Source organism: Zonotrichia leucophrys, chromosome 3 (assembly GCF_028769735.1).
Source record: "Zonotrichia leucophrys gambelii isolate GWCS_2022_RI chromosome 3, RI_Zleu_2.0, whole genome shotgun sequence".
NCBI lineage: Eukaryota > Metazoa > Chordata > Aves > Passeriformes > Passerellidae > Zonotrichia > Zonotrichia leucophrys.
Window position 1 is genome coordinate 56,258,575 of NC_088172.1, and position 16,620 is coordinate 56,275,194.

Sequence of the window (16,620 nt, forward strand, 5' to 3'; positions counted from 1 at the left end):
GAAACATGCATTTGTTTAATGCTGAGTGTGACGTGAAACAAATTATGGTTTCCTAGTTAATAATGTCATATTCTCATCCTCAAATGACACCTTTCTTTAAGGTGTCTCTTTTATTTGTCAACCGCAAAGGCAACTTTTTGCTAGCTTTTGGTACCTGCAGTGGCTAACACCATCAGTATTATCAGTGTTGGGCAATGCTGGTCGGTCTATCAGAGAGGAGGACGATGATCTCCAGCGCCCACGAGGAAGGCAGGGCTGGTGGAACCCCGAGAACCGCAAGGTTTTTCGCTGCGGTTGCGTTTTTTGCGGTGTCTGTGCCACGACGGCGGAGCGGCAGCGGGTGCGGGAGGGTGGCGGACAGCGGGAGGAGAAGTGCGAGGCTGAGCCCGGTCGGGCCGAGCGAGGGCCCGGGGCCGAGCGGGGCCGGGCCGGGCTGAGCGGAGCGGGCTGGGCCTCGCTCCCTCCGCGCTCTCCGCCGGCCCCACCGGTCGGGGCTGCCGGCGGCGGCAGGCTTAGTCAGAGGAATGTGGGTGGAACTCCCTCCTCCCCGGCGCCTTAAAACCCCGCTCGGACCGGCCCGCTCGCAGTCTCCCGTCCCGGCGGAGCGTCCCCGCCGCACCACACCCGCGACGCCCGGGCTCGCTGGGCGCGCCGCCGGCCGGGCACGATGGTGGTGTGCGGCCTCGCCTGCTGGAGGTGCAGGTGGCTCCTGCCCCTGCTGCTGGGCCTGGCCATCATCATGGGCATCATAGCCCTGGCGGGCCGCGGCTGGCTGGAGTCCGAGTCGGAGCCCTACGTGCAGCAAGCGTCGCTGTGGGAGAGCTGCACGCGGGGCGAGGAGGACCTCAACTGGAACTGCGAGTCCCTGATGGACTACGGTGAGTGAGGGGCCCGCCGCGGAACCGGGGCAGCGGTGCCAGGCTACCGACCTCCCTAACTCTGCTGGGGAGCGGCTGCTTTCTGGAATGGAGTACCCATGCTGTTTCGGGGCTTAAACCAGTACCGAAACACAGGGCTAGACTACTCCCGAGCGACTTTTTTTTTTTTTTTTTTAATCCGTACAACACTGAGAAGCCGGGGTGTTGATACTTTGGGTTTTTCTCAAGTTATTTTACAACCAAAGTAAGATAGCAGCTGGCTCCAAGTCTGTGTGTTTGCTGCCCCTGAGCTCTCATCGGGCTGAGGTGCCAGAGCCTTACCTGGCTGCTCCCTCCCTGTGCCGCGGGATTCCCTGGTCAGACGGCCAGTGTGGAAACCTCCATGCAGGACCACGCCTGGACAGCAGTGAAATGGTATTTCCCCGACGCTTTGGGGGAAGAGAGCACCTTAATTTAACCCTCCTGGCCAAGGGAGTGCAGCTATTAAAATGCCTCCTGACCCGCAGCTTAAAATGGTCTGATGTGGGTTCGAAGGCAGGAAGAAAAAATGCTCTTTCCTTTGTACCTCTCTGTTGCACTGGGGCCTAAATCAGGGCTAAGTGTGCCTCTGTTTTAACTTGTTTAGCTGCTTCTGTATCTGGCATCCCCACTGTAACATTCTTACTGCACACTCTCAGTTTCTAGGTCTTTTGGGGGACTTTTTGTTTTATTGCTAGGACACGTGGGTCTGATTACATCTGCTTTTCCCTCAAACAAAATATTTCTGGACAAATAAGCAGACCCGCCTTAAGATCTTGGATGAGGGTTCTTTAGGGACTGGGGGGCTGGAAGGGTGTGTTTCAGCTGGGAGAGCTGGGACTGTTTCCCTGCGCAGATCCCTTGCTGCCTGAGCACGGCAGACTCACTTCCAGAAGCTTTTCATTGCAGCACTCATGCACAAGCTAAGTCCTGAGTACGCTGTAAGAGAAGTGGCTTTGTTTCTCAGCTGGATGATGACTTGGGGCCTTACTGCAGGTAGAAGAAATCTGGCTAGTGAGATGAAAATATCCATCTCCCCCATCAGACAGAGAAGGAAAGCTAGTGCAGAGTTGCTGAAATTTGCATTGCACAGGGGAAAAGTGCTAATACAGTACAGCCACTGGAATTTGTTTTCTCCTGTAGTGACACGGCTTCACACGTCCCTGAGTACTGATGGGTGTGTGCTTTGCGTCAGCCCTCAGCACTGTGGGACAAAAGCAGTTTTCTGCACTTTTTTCCTTGTTAACAGGCTGACACAGAAGAACAGTATCCTCGACTTCACTTGTTTATGTCTTGGCTTATTTAAACCAAAACTTATTTAAATCCCTGGCTTATTTATATGAATTTGCCTGTTCTCAAATTTTCATAACATCAGTGCCACTGTCTACTCAAATAGTATTTGCATCTAGAGACAGGATGTAACACATGAATTCAGGTTTGATTTGTTTTGTTTTCTTTTCTTCTATGCTAATGCAATTACTTTCAAAATAGGTGAGGGCATTTACAAAGGAAAAAATGCCTAGCAGGCATTTATAGCACTGAAGCAGGAAAATAAAGGTTAACTAATTGAGATGCATAACTTGTGTTTTGCATACAATAATTGCTGTGCACTAACCATCCTGCACCTCTCCTGATGAAATGAAGACTTCAGAGTGGATCTCCATTAACAGATTTTGCCATTAGACAAATTCTTAATTGACCTGTGGCATGTGTATGAGGAAGAGGTAGAAAAAAAAGGAGGCGAGTCACTTATTTTAAATGAGGGGAAAGGGGCAGGAAAAGACAAACAAAGATTTGCAAATAGGTGTCTCCTAAACTGCATAGCTCCTTAATGAACATTTGCAAATACCACATGAGAGGGCAAAAGTGAAAGGGAAAAAGAAGAGTGGGATGTCATGTGGCAGGGAGACAGGGAAGGGATTTTGTTTGGAGTTCTGTGCTGGTTTGTGTCTGGGAAGTGCCCTGGCTGGCAGTGTCTATGTTTTATCAAAATGTTGCAAAGCAGAAGTGCTGTAGTGCACTAGAATATGACTCAAGATGACTAAGTCTGGACCATTGCAGGATTTAACTGTTGACTGTGTGTTTAAAACATATCAGCAAGCCATCAGCTATGACAAAGATTATTTGCACTGTGTAACTTGGAAAGGATGATTGTCTTTATAGTGATGAGATTGTAAGTTTAGGAGCAATATTTATGGATGGCTGCACCCTCCTGGTTCTGAATGACTGGTCCCAGTGACCTTGCTTTGAATTAACACTGTAAAAGATGGGTGTGTATATATGCAGTAAAGGTAACCTCATTAGGTTAACTCCTTCTTAACACTAAGAGCCAATTGGTATTCATTTGGTATGTACCAGACAACAAAGAATAAGGGAAGCATTTTTCTGGATCCTTAGTAAGTGCCAGAAAAAAAAAAAAAAAAGGAGCCCAGCCTTTGTGAATCATGTTTCACTGGAGCTGTGCCACTGTACCTATGTTCCTAGAGGCATGGACTTTGATACCACAGATTATTGGTGAAACTGAGTGCATGTGAAGACTTCACTGAGGGGCCAGGTAAATAAAGGAGGAATGTGAGGTGTGTGCTTACCTTTTCAATACACCTCTTTTCAGGCACACTTTTGTCCGATTTACAAACACCAGGATGCATTCAAGACAAGCTAACATCGTGTGTAGTGTCAGGCAAGTGCAGGCACTTGGGAAATGCTGATGGGAAAGGTGTAGCAGTTGGCGTCCCTGCCTACACCCAGAAAACACTTACTGCAACTTCCTGGTAAATTGCAGTGAAATGTGAGGCTGGTGTTGCTGCCAGTGCACTTTGCTGGCTCCTGAGCAGGCACACTTCTGCTGCTAACAATTCAGAGACTAAAAGCTGGAAATGTGTAGGATTGTGCCTCTCCTCATGTCTCAACTGAAGCCAGGTTTATACTAGAAGACTTGCATTTAATATTTTGGTAGTTTAGTAATTGCTTTTCTTGCACTCCTAAAGCCAAAACAGATTGTGATTCCCAGTATTAATTTCCAACCTGCCCTCCCAGCAAACCTTGGATTCTGGGGTCCTCTGTGCTCATGGTGGGTATGCACATAGCTTCGTCTCAGCAGTCATGCTACCATGGAAGTTCACACATTACCTGAGCAAGAAAGTAGTGCTGACACTGCTCTTTTGCTTTGTGTTGTCCTTTATGACATCAAAAAAGTCCAGTATTTTTGGACATTCTGTGTAATGGGCTCTTGAGGCCAAGCAAGGACTGCTACTGCCATTTACATACACAAGAATATTACAGCTACATTGCAAAAACATGGCCAGTCTCTGCAGGTTGTGATAAAAGCTTCCACTTATTCACAAGCTAACAAACTAGCTTCAGCTCCTGGAAGTGAATGAACAAATATGACAGTCTTGTTAGTTCAAATCCTGTAGCAGTTCATCTTCCTGCTAGACTCTTTTCACAGCCCTTTTATTGATTTCTGAAGAGAAATCTAGATTTAAATTTCTTAGCCTGTAGAGATTCCACCTCCTCCCTGGTGAGGCTGAGGCATGGCCAGATGAACTCAGGAAACACACTTAATGCTAAGGCACTGTTGCTTGCTTTCTTTTAATTTCATCATATTACTGGTGCTCATCATTAACATTTAGTAATCATGACCCCTCCTAGTTATTTGCATGATAACATTTGCAGCTGAGTTCCTTCCCATAGTAATCATTAATGTAATGTAATGCTATGTAATAAAACTCTTAAGCCTTTGTAATAATTACAGACCTTCTGAACAGTTGTTTTTTAAATGTTCTTTCAACACCACCTAATAGATAAATACTCTTCTGCTGATTAGATGCAAAGAACTTGACTATTCTTTGAGGCCAAGCTGACCTGGAAACACTAATATCCCCAACTATTTTCTCTGCTTTTCTGCTCTCCAATTCTTCTGCCTTTCTATTTATGCAGCTCCAAATCACTGTGGTGTTTTTGGTTGATTTCATAAACATACATCATATTTATGTTTATTTTGCACAAGAAATACTCTCTCTGACAAATGAATGGGTCTGTGAATTTTCTATTTTTATGGAAAAGCTTAAATTCTGGCTAAATATCTTATGATTACAAGGTACTTTTGAGCATAAACCATATAGAAAAGGGGGCTAATCTGTCATTCTCTGACTTTGAGCAGGGCTCTCCAGCTCTCATGGCAGCAAACAGTGAGAGGGTCAACCTCCACCTCTCCCCTCCTGGCAGCTGGAAGTTGTAGGGGGAGGATCTTTCAGAAAGACAGGAGGGCTGGGTGCCTGTAGGGACTCTGTCAGCTCTCAGAAGCCTTTAGGAGGAAAAGGAGCTGGGAAAGCCTGACTTGATTGGTGTGGGGATGAGGGAGATCCTTCATGGAAAAGCAGCAATTTCAGTTTTGGCTCTGCAGCAGCCCCTCTGGTGAAAACTCTCCCTGCTGGTGGGGGTGGCAACAGGTCATGTGGATAAGGAAAATCCCAGGGCTGCACCCTATGCTTGGGAAAGGTGCACCCTCCCACCCCAGTCTCTCCCATCAGTCACTTATTAAGAGACCTATATATATATACACAATGTAAGAGAAATCTCAAAAATTAAGTGTAAGTCCTGTGATTCCCACAGGGGATCAAGTGTCTGGCTGATGGTTCAGTGGCTGACTACACTCACCCAGCCCAGAGCACACCCATCTAGTGCTGTGGGCAGCCCCTATGACTCAATCTTATCAGGTCTTGTCAGCATCAACCTGCTGCAAAGAGCTGTTGGAAAAGATAATCCTGCTGAACAAAGAGCAGAAGGTCCTGGGTCACCATTACTGAGCTCTGTCACATATGAGCACAAAACTCACTGAGTTTCATGATGGTGCTACCTACTGCTGCCTTGTTTCTGAAGACCTGAAGCAAAGCTGAGCTTGATATTAATCTTCCTGACAAGATATCTCCTGCAGCTATATGTGTTGTCATTTTCTTATTGCCAGAGCCAAGAAAATCAATCACTGTGAGCAGAGCCTGGGCTGACCCGTATCCAAAAGCTTATTATGCTTGTAAAGACAGAACAGATGATATGAAAATGGCAGAGAGAGCACTGTGGGCATTCTGCCTTGTACTCCTCCAGCTGTGTTTGTGTTGCTCTAAACCTCAAGGTGTGTAACGTGCAGGTGTATTTGAGTTTACAACTTAAATTTTATCAAACAGATGCCAGATTTGTCCTCCTACATCTTGTCAGCATAAATAATGCATCTGAAAGGGAATATGCTATGGTAACTTGGTGTTCCTTCTTGTGCTTTTTTTTTTTTTTTTTTTTCTTAGTAAGGCAAATATTGATAAAACCTTGTCTAAATCATCTAGTCTGAATGGGTTTTCCTGAGCTGGCTGTGTGTAATGGTTACATATCCCTTTATATTATTTATCACTAAAGAAATCCTATTGTGGAGACAATGATTCAATACCTGTGTTAGATATGGCAGAGAATATTTTGTGTGAAAAGATTTTATCAAACCACTGACGTAGCTCTACCCTCCAGACATCATCAGTCTCCTCCCCACTTCTCCTCAGCATTCCCTCAGGAAAGGGGTATGAGACATGCACAACTAGTTGAAGAAGAAATTTGAGAAGTTTTTACTGTCTTGAGTAGCTCCAGGAAGGGAAAGGGGAAAGAAAGACTTTTCCTTATCTTTTCTGTGTCCATTTTTTTTTTGTCTTCAGGTAGCAGTGGTGCTGGTTAGAAGTTTTGGCAGAGATTTGGTTGATGTATTTTACTGCTGTATTTTACATTTGCTGTTGGGTTAGAAATAAAGAAACCAGTTCAAACAGATCTAATTAAAATAGCTGTAAAACAATGCTTTGCTTTCAGATAGAAAATTGCAGAGAAAAAATGGAGACTACATTAAAAGCAGGACATCTCCAAAGTCACTTCAACTGTGTTGGAATGGACAGCTATGATGAAAGAGATTTTTTTTTTTTCATGTTCTGACCTAGATCTCACTGGCCTCTTTATTCTTACATTAGAGGGAGCTCAGGATCCGGCCCTACCTCTCTCTGAGTGTGTGAAAGTAGAAACCCACAATATGTAGATGTGGGAATTGAACTGTGATGACAGCTGACTGGAAAACAAAGCACTAGCCAGTATGGTTTGGCCCCTGTGGGCAGGTATCCTGCCTCCAGGGCAGGAACACTTTTGCTTGTAGTTGTTTGCACTGGGCTCACCTAAATTGCTTGGTTTCTGAAGAGGACAAGGTGTGTGAGGCCTTTCCACAAGGCCATGTTACTGCCAAAGCAGAATCGCTGGTGATCCTGGATAAACCTCCTGTTTATCCAGGAGGTTTTCCTGCCACTGTTGCCTTGGCCCTGCCTGTGCCAGGTGAGTTCTGGATGCTGGGGCTGCTCCTTTGGAATACAGCCCTTGCTTCATGCCTGAGCCTCGCCAGCATGCAGTAGCTTGAAACTAAGTAGCTTGATACACCCTGTTCCAGCAAATGTCAAAGTAATGATTCAAAGAGGATTCGTCAACTTTTACCTCAGATTTTGCTGTTTCTCCTCCACCTGCTACATTTTACCTGTGAATAGATACTTATTTTCAAGAACATTCTTTTGTCATCTTTTCAGCTATTGCAGGTATATTTCTTTTTGGTCATGCTTATTTTGCTCCACATGCCCTATTCTTGTCATAAACAAACAGAAGTGTTATGCAGACAGCACAATTATTTCCCAGCAGTTATCTCCTGTGGCTTTCAATCTTCCCTGTGCATGGAAGTGCTTTTGTAAACTTGAATATCGAACAGGAGCTGTAGTGATAAAGGACATTGTCAGCAGTTGTGTGCCCTATCTGCTCAGATGTCTGTGGGTGTCTTACAGATACAGAGTTTGAAGGTATTATCTCTCTTGTATGCTGCGTTCTATTCCCTTTTCAGCAAGACAGGTTAGGCAGGGAGTCCTGTGCTGCTCCAGCAGTGATGGTGCCCCCTGCTCTGCAGCTGTGTGCTTTGCAGGCATTCAGCATTGCTCTGACACAAGGACATGCTTCTTACAGTAAAGGATTTCAATAAAAAATGAATGAAGGACCCCAAAGAGCTGCAATGACCTACAGGAGAGTACTGCTGTGTGTAATACCTTCCTTGTTTTCTCTTCAAGGGTGGGGGAGAGCAGCAGCTGCCACATACCTCGTTGGCTTTGTGATCCTGGTCATCTGTTTCGCCCTTGCAGTCATCGCGTTCTCCATCGAGATCCTCCGCTTCAACTTTGTGCGAGGAATTGGAGGCTTGCTCTTTGTTGTTGGTAAGGCTGGGCACAAAGACAAGGTTATTTTAGATGTGAAACGGGCATCAGCAGAAAAACATGCTAGATGGAGCCTCCCTTATGAAATTAGCTGTCTTTGTCTGGTTTATGACTCATTTTCGTGGGAAACAAGGGAAGGCTGAGTTGCGCTCTGAAAGCACAATGGGTAGGGAAGCTCCAGTGGCCTTTGTCAGTTCTCACTTTCCCAAAAGCAATTCATGGGGGTGCCCAACACCTTTGACCCTTCATGTGACATGCTAAGACTTAAGAGCTGTGGGTGCTTCCCACCTTTCTGATGGGAGGAGGAGGAGCAGGGCTGTGGGAGGTAACTGGCTGGGCAGGGTTGCCGGTGCTGGCTGTGGGACAGGGCTGCTCACGGCATGCAGGTATGTGCCTTAGCAACCTGGCAATGGCAGCTGAGGTGCTGCAGCAGCCACATGGGCGTAGGGATCTGCCTGGGACAGAACTCACATACCTCTGTAACAATGCAGATCTGATTGCAGGCCTGAAGCTAATCCTTACATATCTTAAGTATGCACTTATCTCCAGGTACCTTTTCTTAATGGGAACCGTAATATGTTCACTCTAACTTACTCCTGGTTTTCTTTCTTTTCTCTCTCTAGCTGCATTCCAGATCATTGGCTTGGTCATTTACCCAGTGAAATTCACAGAAGACATTCCACTGACAGGAGATAACATGTTCAGCTGGGCCTATGGTTTTGGCTGGGCCAGCACTGTTGTTGTAATAGGTTGTGCTTTCTTCTTCTGCTGCCTCCCCAACTGGGAAGATGAAGTCCTGGGAAACATCAAGCCTACCTATTACTACTCCTCCCCAGAGAGAGCACCATACTTAAATTGAAAGATTAAGTCCAAGTACAGTCAACTGTCAAAACACAGGAGCACCTCTGATGTACATTTGGTGTGATTGTAGGAGACTAAAAAAACTCACCTTATTTTGCCAGTGTATTTCTTACTGTGGCTGGCAATAAATTAGGAAAAACATTGGCATCTTAATCCAAATAGCTTTTTCCCAAAGTATTGTTTACATATTTTCATGTCAATTCAGTTTGGGTGGTTTGCTTGCTCCTTCCCCTCCCAATTAATTGAGTCATCCTTATTTTATTCAAATATTTTCTTATGAATATAGATGATAGTGTTTTAAGTGTAGAAAGGAAAACGAAAGGATTTTAAACAACCCATTAGTGTGTCCTGTGAGGTTTTTTTTTTTCCACCTCTGACAAAATTGCTTTGAATGGAGCTAGGAAAAAACACAGCCTTCCAATGAATGCTTTTTGTTCTGTCAAAGTCAGTCCCAAGAAAGAAACTTCTGTGATACTATCACAGTCATCTGCTGCCTAAAAATCTTCTCATTCCTGTTACTGGGCTGTTGTTGACTACTAGCTATTTGAATTAAGGGGAAAATAAAATTAAAATTTATTTTCCACCAATTGGTGCTGTTGGACAAGGTCTTCTCCAAAGCATGGAGCTGGCGTGTGTAACATAAGAGTGGCTAATGTAACATTGGTGGATTTGTGGCCACAGCAGGACTTGTGATGGAATCACATATGTGTGTTGTAATGGATTCAGATGCTAAACTACATACATTTTTACATGGTATATGAGGGATGCTGATTTAGAAAGTATCTTTGAGCAGAAACATAAACTATTCTATTAGTCCACCTTTGTAAAGTTAGTGTTTCAATTATCAATGTGCTTTGGAGGGAAATTTTAGCATAAGGTGTTTAAAAACCTCTAAAGGTTTCTAACACTGTAGGTACCTCAGAGTCTAGCAAACTTAGGCTGCTTTGTGAGTGAGTAGGGGTAACAGGTAGAAATAGAGAGGCAGTTCTGTGAGCAATGTACGTATGTAAACTTCATACGGACATCAGTGTTGGAGTAATCTGGCTGGCTCCTCATTTGTGTTTCTGCAGCCAGCAGTTCCAAATAAATATTCCAGCGAGGTGTAGCCATGTCTGTGTTGGTCATGGACCTGCAGCATCTTACAGCAGATTTAATTACAGTCTGTAATCTTTGTCAGGGCTTTGTTCAGCTGGGGAAGAAGGAAGAAGTTCATTTTTTGAACTCCTCTTCCAGCTATGGGGGAAGTAGCTTTAGCAAAGACAGACTGAGGAGGATATAGGTGGGGAGGAAAGCAAATGCTGCATGTTTCTCTGTGTTATTTCTTACTCTCATAAACCTGGTACTTAGGAGAGGCTATGTGTATTCATGCACATGTACAAAATAGAACTTAGAAAGCATTAACCAACAGACTGTAAAGCTAAAGTAATTTACAACTGATCTTTTGCAATGCCCAGTATTTCTTGTATTATATGTTGTATAGCTTTCCATTTTGTAACACCTTTTTCAAATTGATAATGCTATATATTGCATGTGATCCTGATTTAGAGAGGCCAGGTGATTCCTGAAGGTCCCTTCTAGGCCTGTATTTTATAACTTTACAGAGCATAAATGTCTGCAGATTTCAGAATTGTGTTGTGAGCTCAGTTGTAGCATATACAATCAATTGTATTTATGATTCTTGCCAAATAAGAGAGTTCCGTGACAAACATGTCCTTTTAAATTTTTTTTCCCTTTTCTGTACAGTACTGGCTGGTGGGGAATACTGTGTAGATTTTATCATAAGAAATGATAGTACCTACTTCTAGTGAATTCAAAAGACAGCAGAGAATCTCAAGTGGGGAAAACCCTTGCCCAACTAAAGCTGAAAAAGAGAAGAAAGTGTAAGAAAATGGACACCTTTCCTAATGACAGGGAAGATGGTATGGTTATATGGTAATCAGGATTAGCATAATTTAAGTCTTTTGTACGCTTTTTTTATAAGCATTGGCATAACTTGTCAGAAGAGGACTAATGTAAAATAAACTTGGCTCTGAATGTACTGGGAGGGGTAGAAGCATAACCAGCATGTTACACAACTGCAATGTTCCACAGAAAGCCATTGCAAAAAGTTATTAATTACTTTCAAGTGATATTAATGTATGTGACACTCGTTTCGAATGTGGTGGCTTAATTAAAAATGTTTTAACTGACAGTTGTAGAAACTTGGTGATGTTTGTGGTTCATGGATTAATTTCATAAAATCAAACAAATAAGCCATTCTTTTCTTCTCTTAACTTGAATATCCAGTGTCAGGTTAATAAAATGAAGTTAAAGACCTCATGTCCAGGAGGCAGCAACTTCATTTTCCAGTCAAATAAGCTTCAGAATACACTGCAAAACATGTCAGTGTTCTTTCATTGAAGTGCCAGGTATAGAATGTTCTTTCCTAAGCCAAAACTTCTTAAGTGCATCACAGATAAGGGGGAACTCTAAACATTTTAAATACACAACAGTCTACAGGAGGCCTCGTGTGTGGGAAGCCTGTTCTTTATCAAAAATGTTCTAAGTGTCTTTCCTACAATGATCAAGAAATTTAAACAGTGAAAAAAGGTGGTGTACTAGCCTGCTATTTTCAGTGGAAGGCTGCACTTCTCCCATGGTTAGAAACCTTCCCACTTCTAACCTCAGTTTATGCATGGCCCATATTATAACCCTGTCCTAGTGACGTTTTTTAAAGAGAGCAAATCAGTCAGTCACTGCTGTCTGACACCAGCCTGTGGCTTCTGATTTCTGCAAAACAGGTTCATCATTCTCCTTTTTTTATTTTTTTTAATCGATGCTCTTCCCTTTTTTTTTTTTTTAATCTATCCTCTTCACTAAATGTCTTAATTTTAAAATTCATTTACTACCCTGGATTCTGGTGCCTTCCCTGTGTTTCTTTTTGGGTTTTGGTTCCACATCTTCCCATTTTTAATTACTTCTAATTTTAAATAAAAAAATAGGAAAAATATTTTGGTTTCTTTTAGATTTTCCTAAATGCTCTCAAGATAAATTGCAAGGTTTCTATAATGCCTTTCTTTCAACAGGAAGAAAACTTGTACTCCTGTTTATCTACCAGTCTGTATTAAGCTGCAGCCTAAATCCTTGCTCACTAAAATCACCTGAGTGAGCTTCAGGCTGCAGGGTTGCTCCTTCTAATTCACTTTGTGAGAAGAGCGAGCAGTTCAGGGGAATCTGAGCACACTTGGCCCTTGTCCTAGGAGCAGTTATGAGCAATCAAAAATGTGCATGACTGAGTGCTAGGGAAGACTAATTGACCTGAATGGGATGATTAATGCTTAAATCTCATGGATATGGGAAACAGCTGCCACACCCCGCTGGGATTTCGTATTTTTAGCTGATGTAACAAGTGACTAATTTTTTAGACAATCCATTGACAAGACAGAATTCTAAAAGATTATTCACCTGACCTTTACATCCTGCACACAAAGGCTTTGGGATGTAGAATGCATACATAAATCAAGGGAGTGTAGTAACAGATCGTTTGGGAGGGGGGAGGATTGTTATGGTGATAAGCACTCCAGAAACAAAAACAACCACATATTAAGAGAAGATGTTGCACACACACACAAACAAAGACAGTTGCTGAGATCATTGAGCACTTACAAACTAATGATGAACCAAGAGCACATATCTATGGAAACCAAAATGCTCCAGGAGATGCACAACATTTGAGAGCTGAAGTACTGGTCCCACAGCTCAGAGCAGCAGGGGTTCCTGGCAATATGGAACAGCACCCTGAAAAAAAAAGGTTAATCTGTGCCAGTAGGTGAAATTGCACAGGTCTTTAAATGGACTTGGGACATGATACTCACAACCAGAATAAAGTTTAATCAAATCTGGAGGAGGCATTTGTCAAAAATAGGGATGCTGAATTTCTAAATTTGATTCCTGTAACAGGCGTCAGTACAGAAGTAGTGAAATCCATGTGCAGTGGGTTCACAGAACCTGGTAAATGCCAGTGATACTGCACAGGTGCAGCAGTTTATATGCACAGATCCCATGTCCTGCATGTGTGCTGTGTATTTATGAGATAATTCCAATGACTCCATGATGCAGGTCTGCAGTGGTACAGTAAGCAGCCTTTTGTCTGGAATTCCCTGGTGTCCTAAGGTGTGTGCAAAGCTGCACCGCCTATGAAGCTTGACATCTAGAAATTCCAGGCAAAAATACAATGTCCTCAAATTTGGCCTATGCAAATTACATTTAAATTACTTGAGAATTGTTAGAATAATCCAAAGGATTTTTTCATTGGGATTTTTGAATGCACAAATTTAATAAGGCTGTATTTATAATAAAGACTGTAGAAGAGCACACAGAAATGCCTGGAGCTTTATAATATAAATATTACAGCTATAAACAAGATAAATAATAATTTGTGATAACAACTATGCATTACGTAACATAATTAATACATAGAAATAAATTCTATTCCTCACAGGTCCATCTTTGCAGGATTGAATAATGTGAGGAGAGCTGGTATGGCTGCTGCTTTTTGTTTATTCATGGGAATGGAGACAATATATGCTATTTTTCACAGAGTTTTCACGAATATAGAATAATTTATAAGCATCAAAGTTTGCTAAAAGTCAAGTTGATACCTTGGAAATCAGTGTTCTCTGAGGTTGAGAGGGCCCAGAAAGGTCTGGAGTGAGCATTCAGATGAAACTGAACATAAAAGCCAGGCAGGTCCTGTCCTACAGTGTGCTGCCCTGGGAAATGATCATGGGTTGAAGCAGGCTGGTTTGATGGTCACAGTCCTGAATACACATGGAGGCAGGAGCAGGAGCTGACCAGTGGCCATTACAGTCCCTTTTCAGGAAATAGCCTATTTTTAAGCTCTCTTTGGAGATGATTTAAGCAAACCCTTACAACACGAAATAAGCAGAACTTATACAGAAAAAAATAATTTAGGTGAATTTTTATACATGAAAAATAATTTCTGATTTGAAATAGAAATACAAAACAATGCACAAAACAAAACCTGGGAAAATCATAATTGGCATTTGGTAATAAGACAATAAGTTGAAAATGTTGCTAGGATACTTCTGTTTTAATTTTAGCCCTCTTGTCAAATCAATTTCACATCAAACATTTAAAACTGAAGACATCATTTCCATGTAACACATTAGTTTCAGCAAAATCCTTCTTTTGGCTGAAGAATCCCAAAGTGAAAATTTGCTGGCTGAAACCCCTTAAGACATGCTTAGCATGCATGTCCTATCTGTAAATCTCAGAGTGTTTAAACAAGTAGCTATTCCCAGCTGACCCATAAGGCAGAGCAGATAAAAGCCATTTCTTTGACAGAGAACTGTAAGTAGCAAGGCTGTGGCACCAGGGAATTCTCTAAGTGAAGCTGATTTTATTCCTCTCCTAAGGCAACTGTGCTTTATGCTTTACAAGGAGTTATTGTTATGATCCACCACAACAGCACAAGGATTTAGTTAGCTTACCTATGCCACAGAGAAGTTCTGGAGCCCAAAGAAAGTAGCTTTAGTAAAATTATCCCATATGCAGAACAGGACTGTGCTGTACCACTCCAACTGCTTACCCATGGGTTCATAAAATCCCTGTACACAATGTGCTATGATTCTTTCATTCTATGATTCTGTGTACTCACCAGAGAGCTTGTGCTCCTGACAGCCACTCAAGGAAAATACAGTCACTCACAATGGTTACAAGTGTCCAGAGGCCATCTCAGCTCCTCACTGATTAGCTGGTTTACAGGACACCCTTGATTTCAGCCTTTTGCCTGGAGAAGGGGGAATTGACTGAACTGATTAAACTTCTACAGAGCCTCTGTAGGAAATTCCAGGGGATTAAACCTTGTTTCACCCTATAACTTATCGTGTCCTTGAGCAAAAACTAGTTGACAATTAAATCCATGCTCAGGCACACAGAGTCTTTGTACTTTCCTAATCTTGTGTTCTCCTTATTTCTGTTTTCCCAATACAGTCTCAAATTGCTCGCATAAATTACAGTCCTGGATGCTGCCCCATGTTTGCATCTCAGGTGTTAGCACTTGTTGGTTTGCACATGTAGCCTTGCTAAGGAGAGGAAGAAAGGCCTTTTAAGCCTAAGCCTTTGTCCTGTCCAGGCAAGCCTGCTTTACTGACAAGAACCACACAGTGCTGCATGTGGGGCAGGCTTCAGAGGCCCTGCAGCAAGCTGGTCTTGGATGCCTCTTGCTAAAACCTTAACAAAACTCTGTGGGAATTCTCCTCTGAGCTCAGCAGTCGGTGAAGAGAGGAAGTATCCAACATCGGCAGAGCTTTGCTGTGCTGCGTGTGACAGATAGAGGAAAGCTTTCCCGAGTGCACAGCAGCAGGACTGAGCACCCACCATTCCCCAGGCCATCATAAGCATCATGGAGCAGTCACAGTGCCTGGCCACCTCAGGAGAGCTCCTCAGAAAGGGTTGGTGTAGCAGAACTGCAAGATCTCAACTGTGTGCATTTCTGCAGAAGGGTGTTTTTATTTTGCAAAGATATAAAGTCAGGTCTTGTTCAGAATGTATTTCTACGTGATGATTTCTACAATGATGTCTACAGGTCTTTTTCTGCCTGTCCTTGCTGTGGATGAAATATTAGTCACATGGAGAACACTATTGCCTTACTGCCCAGGGAGTGACCACAAGGTACAATTTGTCTGACTGAGTTGCATCACTGTTTGGGCTGTGGCTGTAACAATAACTGCAGTGCAGCCCTTTCCAAAGGGAAACAGTAGACTGGCATTACCAGCAAAAGGAAAGGACCTGTGGTTGAAAATAGATGAATAAAGATGGTACTAATAGTTATGAAATTTAAATGCTCAGAGTGACTTGTTAGATGTAAGACAGCAAACAAGAGAACAGATCATAAAACAATTTTAGCAAAGCTTTTAAAATTCAAACTCTGGGGACTTCTTGTTTATAAGCAGTTTGACTATAAGAGAATGAATATGTGCTTGCTGCAAAAGTCACGATCATGCACCACAGCGAGTCAGTTTATGCCAATCCAGTCATTTACACAGCTTAGCTGACCAAGGTGAACGAAAATACACTGCCAGCAATTTGTTAGCTTCTTCTCCCAAGAAAACCATTTGTGTCTTGGCTGAAAAAGGCATATTTTTATTTCTAACTCTAATGCTGTAGAGTTGTTTGCTTTATCAATATCCTCCTGCTTACCTGGTTACCTCAAGTAATAATGAAGATTCATTAGCAATATTTTTAGGTGAAGAAAGTGCACGACAATCTAAAAGTTTTAACATTGATAATACATCTTCATTTTTGACAGATGATGTTGGTGTTAACCAGGAGGTTCTATCCACAGATAATGGAGAAGGAGAACAAGCATTTGCTTTCATGTAAACACAGCTTATACATTGTAAAAGATGAAGCATGGTGAAGGCTAGTTATCACTTCACTTAAAGTTTCCAATCATTTTCCCCTGTTTGCCATAAAAGTATCAGAATTATGTGAGATAGATACAAAATTTTGTTACCTTTGGATGTATGTCCCTCTCTACTGTTCAAGATATCTCAAATTACCCTTTTACTGAATGTGAAGATTGCTTGTAATTCTGA

General features: G+C 42.6%; 1 protein-coding gene and 1 long non-coding RNA gene across 2 annotated transcripts; one reads left to right on the forward strand and one right to left on the reverse strand.

The window, feature by feature from the left end:
* Positions 1-462: 462 nt before the first annotated feature.
* On the forward strand, positions 463-11,420 carry PERP (p53 apoptosis effector related to PMP22). Its single transcript, XM_064708338.1, has 3 exons — positions 463-878; positions 8,015-8,158; positions 8,782-11,420. Exons 1-3 carry the CDS (start codon positions 668-670, stop codon positions 9,015-9,017), a joined length of 591 nt encoding a protein of 196 aa, XP_064564408.1. The 5' UTR covers positions 463-667; the 3' UTR covers positions 9,018-11,420.
* Positions 7,384-14,802, reverse strand: LOC135445606 (uncharacterized). The gene is made up of 4 exons (XR_010439560.1): positions 14,679-14,802; positions 12,665-12,796; positions 8,044-8,164; positions 7,384-7,440 (listed from the first exon to the last, which is right to left on the reverse strand). It is a non-coding gene; the product is annotated as an uncharacterized LOC135445606 (long non-coding RNA).
* Between the last annotated feature and the right edge of the window lie 1,818 nt (positions 14,803-16,620).

What these genes read in the sequence shown, in the direction of transcription:
- PERP (XM_064708338.1), top strand. Translation starts at nt 668, where the DNA reads ATGGTGGTGTGCGGCCTCGCCTGCTGGAGGTGCAGGTGGCTCCTGCCC. An exon ending in CGAGTCCCTGATGGACTACG is followed by an intron (nt 879 to 8,014) that starts GTGAGTGAGGGG and finishes TTTCTCTTCAAG; the next exon opens with GGTGGGGGAGAGCAGCAGCT. An exon ending in AGGCTTGCTCTTTGTTGTTG is followed by an intron (nt 8,159 to 8,781) that starts GTAAGGCTGGGC and finishes TTCTCTCTCTAG; the next exon opens with CTGCATTCCAGATCATTGGC.